The sequence below is a fragment of the Physeter macrocephalus genome, chromosome 8, assembly GCF_002837175.3.
Source record: "Physeter macrocephalus isolate SW-GA chromosome 8, ASM283717v5, whole genome shotgun sequence".
Taxonomy (NCBI): Eukaryota; Metazoa; Chordata; class Mammalia; order Artiodactyla; family Physeteridae; genus Physeter; species Physeter macrocephalus.
The window spans coordinates 92896424-92903431 of record NC_041221.1 but is presented as its reverse complement, the minus strand read 5'-3'; the positions used below and the strand labels follow the sequence as shown (position 1 = coordinate 92903431).

General features: G+C 38.2%; 1 protein-coding gene across 1 annotated transcript in view; it reads left to right on the top strand.

The window, feature by feature from the left end:
* LOC114486797 (uncharacterized) overlaps positions 1 to 7008 on the top strand; it is a 167372-nt gene that overhangs the window by 23537 nt on the left and 136827 nt on the right. Inside the window, exon 5 of the mRNA XM_028493433.2 lies at positions 6092 to 6213. Within this exon, the coding sequence (XP_028349234.1) occupies positions 6092 to 6213 (122 nt within the window). The remainder of the gene's footprint in view (positions 1 to 6091; positions 6214 to 7008) is intronic.

Sequence of the window (7008 nt, the reverse complement as noted above, 5' to 3'; positions counted from 1 at the left end):
GTGGGATCTTCCTGGACCGGGGCACGAACCCGTGTCCCCTGCATTGGCAGGTGGACTCTCAACCGCTGCGCCACCAGGGAAGCCCTTCTGCCTATTTTTTGATTGGGTTGTTTGTTTTTTTGTTGTCAAGTTGTATGAACTGTTTGTATATTTTGGAAATTAAGCCGTTGTTGGTCACATCATTTGAAAATATTTCCTCCCATTTTGTAGGTTGTCTTTTCATTTTGTTTATGGTTTCCTTTACTGTGCAAAAGCTTGTAAGTTTGATTAGGTTCCATTTGTTTATTTTTGTTTTTATTTCTGTTTCCTTGGGAGACTGACTTAGAAAACATTTGTACGATTTATGTCAGAGAATGTTTTGCCTGTGTTCTCTTCTAGGAGTTTTATGGTGTCATGTCTTATGTTTAATTCTTTAAGCCATTTTGCAAAAGCAACCCTGAAGAAAAAGAACAAAGCAGAAGGCATAACCATCTCAGACTTCAGACAACACAGTACAACAAGGCTACAGTAATCAAAACAGCATGGTATTGTCACAAAATCGGACATATGGATTAATGGAACAGAATAGAGAGACCAGAAATAAACCCACACACCTATGGTCAATTAATTTTTTTTTTTTTTTTTTTCCCAGTACGCGGGCCTCTCACTGTTGTGGCCTCTCCCATTGCGGAGCACAGGCTCCGGACGTGCAGGCTCAGCGGCCATGGCTCACCGGCCCAGCCGCTCCGCGGCATGTGGGATCCTCCTGGATTGGGTCACGAACCCTTGTCCCCTGCATCGGCAGGCGGACTCTCAACCACTGCGCTACCAGGGAAGCCCTGGTCAATTAATTTTTGACAAAGGAGGCAAGAATATACAATGGGAAAAAGTCTCTTCAGCAAGTGGTGTTGGGAAAGTTGGACAGCCGCATGTAAATCAGTGAAGTTAGAACACACCCTCTCACCATACACAAAAATAAACTCAAAAAATGCTGTTATTCTTAATATAGTATCTTGAATAAATAGAAAATGGCATTTGCTAATTTTAAATAAGTTTAAAAAAAAATAAGAGCCAAGAATTTTTTTTTATACTTGGTTTAAATTAAGTATGCCAATTATCTCTCTGTAAATAAAAAAATAATTACTTAATAATGTTTTCTGAAAAGTGCACTTTATGTTCCTTATTTAGCAAGAAGCAGATTCATTTTTTAAAGAAACTCAATTACAAAGCCTATTTGAGTTACAGTTAGGACATATACTAAATATGAAGGCAAAACATGTTTTCATAAATATTTACAAAAATACCTGTGTTTGGTCTTGACCCCATGTTAGCTTTGCTGCTAATATTATTGAATTCATTACAGCATTGAACATGTTTTTACAGTTCACCAAAGTTTATTAAGAGTACTAAGAGTGGGACTTCCCTGGTGGCGCAGTGGTTAAGAATCCGCCTTCCAATGCAGGGGACAGGGGTTCGAGCCCTGGTCCAGGAAGATCCCATGTGCCACGGAGCAGCTAAGCCTGTGCGCCACAACTACTGAGCCTGCGTGCCTAGAGCCCGTGCTCCACAACAAGAGAAGCCACCACAACGAGAAGCCTGTGCACTGCAACGAAGAGTAGCTCCAGCTCGCCGCAACTAGAGAAAGCCCTTGCACAGCAACGAAGACCCAATGCAGCCAAAAATAAATAAATAAATTTATGGAAAAAAAAAAAAGAGTACTAAGTAATTTACTATTTGGCTTTCTTACACGGAGAAGTGAGTTGTTGATACATTTTCTAACAAATTTGACCAATGTAGATAGCTGTTTTAGATGGAAAGGTTAACAAAAATACCACCATTCTCTCCATAGTAATTGCAGTCTTTTGGGGCTTAATTATATAGCTTCTTTCTTTCTTTTTTTTTTTTTTTTTTGCCACACTGTGTGGCCTATGGGATCTTAGTTCCCTGACCAGAGATTGAACCTGGGCCACAGCAGTGAAAGTGCCGAGTCCTAACCATTGGACCACCAGGGAATTCTGTCTTTTCTTTATAAGTAGATGTGTAAGTGTCAGTTTATAAGTATTGCAATGAGCAGTGGAGGTATAATTTGTATCTTATGAAGAGTGTTTGCATGATATAACAAGGTTCTTTTGAATTTTGGTGATCAGTTGGGTTTTGCATTATTTAAATATTTCTCAAAAGGAGTATACAAATTCCAAAATGAGTTCCTTTTCAATTGGTTACAGTTTTGGGATGTATATTTTACATTTGTAAGATATTTAAAAAGAGGCAGAAAGCACATCAGTAATACCTGGTAGAAGGTTATAATGGATTATGCCATACTATTAGATTTAACCTGATGTCAGTCTGAGTTGTAAAGGTAGTTTTTCTGGACTGGCTAGAACTTAGTGATCTGAGGGAATTAGGGATTGGTACTGTACAGCTTTGAAAGCCACACACCAAAGATGTCTGTGACAGCCCAAAGTCACCAAGATCCTATTTGTATCATTCCAATATTAATGAGTTTAAATGTGTTTTGAGTTTTGACAAATAGTTTTAAAATTCTGAAAGTCCTACATTTTTTAGTAAGAAACTAGTCAAAGGCAATATTTTTAAATACAGTACATATGATCAAGACATTTGTTCTTACATAAACTTGCCTAATTGTTTTACCCAAGAGAAGTATAAAATAACCTTAATTTATGAATTTTACTTTTTATATAAGTAGTAAAACCCTATTATCATCAACCCTATTTAGCATTATAAACACATTTCATATATTATTCCCATTTTACTGATGAAGAATTTGAGGCTCAAACATAGTTAAGTATTTGCTCAAGTCACATAGATGATAAGCAATAGAACAAGAATTTGAATTGAAGTATTTGTCACTCCAGAACCCATTTCTGACCTGTGCTGACTTCATTGCTCCTTATTAAGTAACTCATTATACTACTTTTTGATTTTATGATGGGTCAAGTCGTATTCTTACAGGTACATAAAAATGCACAGAGCAACTCTCTTAAAAACATAGGAAAATCTATATAATTTCATGTTATGCTCATGTCCTAGTATCTGTAGGATGCTATCATTCTCCAATGTTTGATTATGTGATGATGTATGTATAAATGGTACTACATAGGATGAAGGTTGACTCATACCCCCTTAGAGTTTTTGGGCACTCAGTTGGTTTAGCTGTTAAATAGCACTTTTGCTACAAAATTTAAAAATGAATAGCAAGAAATTTTATTTCTGATTGGCAATCTTTCTTCAGAATGTTTTCATCTTTAGTGACTTTCAGGAGAAAAAAAATCGTTTCCCTTTGTGGATGTATATTTTGCTAGGGCTGCTGTAACAAAGTACCACAAATGGGGGTAGCTTAAGCAACAGTAACTTATTGTCTCTCAGTTCTTAGAAGTCCAAGATTAAGATGTTGGCACGGTTGGTTCTTCTGAGGGCTGTGAGGGAGAGAATCTATTCCATGCCTCTTTCCATAGCTTGTGCTGGTGTGCTCGCAGTCTTTGGTGTTCTTTGACTTGTAGATGCATAACCCTGACCCTTGCCTTCATCTTCACGTAGTGTCCTCCCTGTGTGTATTATTGTCTCTGTGTCCAAATTTCCTCTGTTTATTAGGACATCAGTCATATTGGATTAGAACTCACCCTAATGACCTCATTTTAACTTCATTATCTGCAAAGACCCTATTTCCAAATAAGGTCACATTCATAGGTACTGAGGGTTAGGACTTCAACATCTTTTAGGGGGACACAATGTAACTCATAATAGTAGGCAGTTTCTTCTGAGATAATAGATTTGAAAACTCTTTTGTAGTGGTTATATGCATAAATTTGCAGTTTATCAAATCATTGGTGTAATTACAAGCACATGTATCCATAAATGAGTCATGTCTGAATATTTGTTTTAGAATAGGACTGATTTTGCACTAGCATTCTGTTTTTATTTTGCGGTATGCGGGCCTCTCACTGTTGTGGCCTCTCCCGTTGCGGAGCACCACAGGCTTCGGATGCGCAGGCTCAGCGGCCATGGCTCACGGGCCTAGCCGCTCCACGGCATGTGGGATCTTCCCGGACTGGGGCACGAGCCCATGTCCCCTGCATCGGCAGGCGGACTCTCAACCACTGTGCCACCAGGGAAGCCCTAGCATTCTCTTTTTATATTCACTAGTATTCTTGTAGAAGATCGTAGGAAGAACAAACAAGAATTATTCAGGAAGGATTTCAATAAATAATATGATTGTATGTCACAATGTGTGGGGCAGATAATGAGCTATTGGTAATGTATGTATAAGATCATTATAGCTGGCGGTATGATGAAGTTGGGATTTAGGTAGGCATTCAGGGTAAGAGGATGTTACAGAAGTAGAAATGACATGGGTTTAGGTTCTGATGTAGGAATGAGTATTTTATGTATAGTGGGCTGTGGTGGTGAAGGGAGCCTTTGGAGCCAATCATGTTGTCAAGGAATCCTGGCTCTGGCCCTTTAAGGTTAATGCCAGTTGTAACTTTTAAGTTTCAAGGAATTGCCCTAAAATTTATTTTTAATTCTAACGTGTGGAAAATTTCAAATAGATTAGGAACAAGAAGAAAAATATAACCTGTAACCCCAATACCCAGAGCTAGTCATTATTAATATTTTGGTATCTTGATACAATTTCTATGAAATTCTTGCTATGCTGTTTCCTTGAGGTTATATCACATAAACAGTTTTATAAAATAAATTAGAGTCTGTAGTATTCTCTAAATCTATATCTGAATTCAAGATCCACTGGGTAACAAACCTAATGGTCATTGCTGAATTGGGTCACCATAGTTCCATAAACCATTAAAGTCAAGTCAGCTTTGTCTCGTGATTTGGTCCCAGGCCTCTAGTCTTGTCTTTCCTCCGATCTTTCACACTGCTGCCAAGATCTTCTTAATGATCATGTCATGCTCTTGGCTTACCTCCTTTGGTCAGGACAGAGGTCCAGCTTTTTAGCATAATAAGACATCTCTGTGATCTTTCTTACGCCTTTTTCCCCCCTCATCTGCTACCTTCCCAAAAGCTTCTTGAAGTTCTCAATATATTGTGTACCCTTTTGCATACCTATAATTTTTCACCTCTTCCTTCTGCTAAGAATGCCCTTTCTCTGTTTGTCCCTCTGTTCAGCAGCTACTCATTCTTAGGTACTCATCTCACATGACATTTCCTCTCTAAAGCTTTTATTCTAAGACAGTTTCCCTCCCTTTTAGTATCTGTAGCACTTTCTATAAAACTTGTTATAAACTGATTTCAGAGTATTATAATGGCTATTTTCCATCTTTATCTTTCTTACTAGACTGAGTTATTTAAGGGCAGGGATCATGTGTTATTTACACTAATATCCATGGAACTTAGTATGGTACCTAGTAGGTGTTTGAGCAAAACATTTTTTGAATTAATAAATAACGTTGGGCTTCCCTGGTGGTGCAGTGGTTAAGAATCCGCCTGCCAATGCAGGGGACACGGGTTCGATCCCTAGTCCAGGAAGATCCCACATGCTGCGGAGCAGCTAAGCCGGTGCGCCACAACTACTGAGCCTGCGCTCTAGAGCCTGCAAGCCACAACTACTGAGCCTGCGTGCCTAGAGCCTGTGCTCTGCGACAAGAGAAGCCACTGCAATGAGAAGCCCGCGCACTGCAATGAAGAGTAGCCCCCGCTAGCTGCAACTAGAGAAAGCCCGCGTGCAGCAATGAATACACGATGCAGCCAAAAAGAAATATAAATAAATAAATAAATAATCGTGTCTTTTCATCTTATACTGTCCTGCCAGGAATGGTAGCTGTAGCTAGAATAATGATTATTTTGGGGGTGACAGGTGAAGGAGTAAGATGACTAGTTCAGTTCAACTTATCAAACATTTACTAAGCATTTAAAAATGGTAAGGTGCTCTGCTAGGCATTGCCGAAATGGGAAACCAATATGAAGAGGAACTTTGGGAGTCTGCAGCCTAATTCCCAATTTTGATGAGTTGGTGAGGGATGATGATAAGGAATGTAATGAAGAGTTGATAAGGAGAATGATCCTTTAAAACAGAATTGTGACTGGAAACATTTGTTATAGTGCCTTAAAATGAACAAAGTTTATTTGTTTACAGGTGGCAGGAGACCTGCATCGCAGGTTGTAGCAGATTTCCTCAACATTTCTCTTGAAATTTCCTTATCTCCGTTTGCAAGAGGAGCCCCAGAGCCTCATCCCTGTGGTAGCTACCATGTTCTGGTATGATGCTGTGCTCTTCCTCTTCATCCTTCCTGTTCTAACAGAGGATCTGGGGTAGAATTTAGCTGTTTGTTATTGTAAGCAACTATGTAGAAATGGAAGTGGAATGTTTTAATAATACTGATATTGTGATTTCTTTGAGATTGTGTACTATGCCTTGTTATTTTTATACCTGTCATAGAATCCCCAGGTATAAAAATTTAAAAAATAGTGATTGCCTTGCTCATCATAGGTACTTAGCATTGTGATTTTGTTTGAATTGTATCCAGTTGTTAGCTGCTTCTTAGTGAATTTTTTTTCTTTTTTTTTTTTAATTAAAAAAATTAAAAAAAATTTTTTTTTGGCCACACCACCTGGCTTGTGGGATCTTAGTTCCCTGACCAGGGATCAAACCTGCACCCCCTGCATTGGAAGCGTGGAGTCTTAACCACTGGATCGCCAGGGAAGTCCTGCTTTTTAATGATTTTTAACAAATATTAATCTCTTACTCCCTTAAATAATAAAGAAGCACATAACATTAATTTTACTTATACTAAAAACTATGTCTTCAGCAATGTTTAGCTAGCTCCTCAACTCTTAATGAAGGAGATTCAACTGGCAACTGATAAAATTCCATATCAGGAGTATTTATTTACAAAACCTCTGTTCTGCATTAACATGAATGAACACTGAAGCTAGTAACACAATTATTTTTTCTTCATAAAAAGTAGAAGTATTTTTCAGAATTCTGGGAAATGTCAAAGTAATTTTGGCTGTAGTCATACTGCATTTAATGCTATTGAGAATATTGCTAAC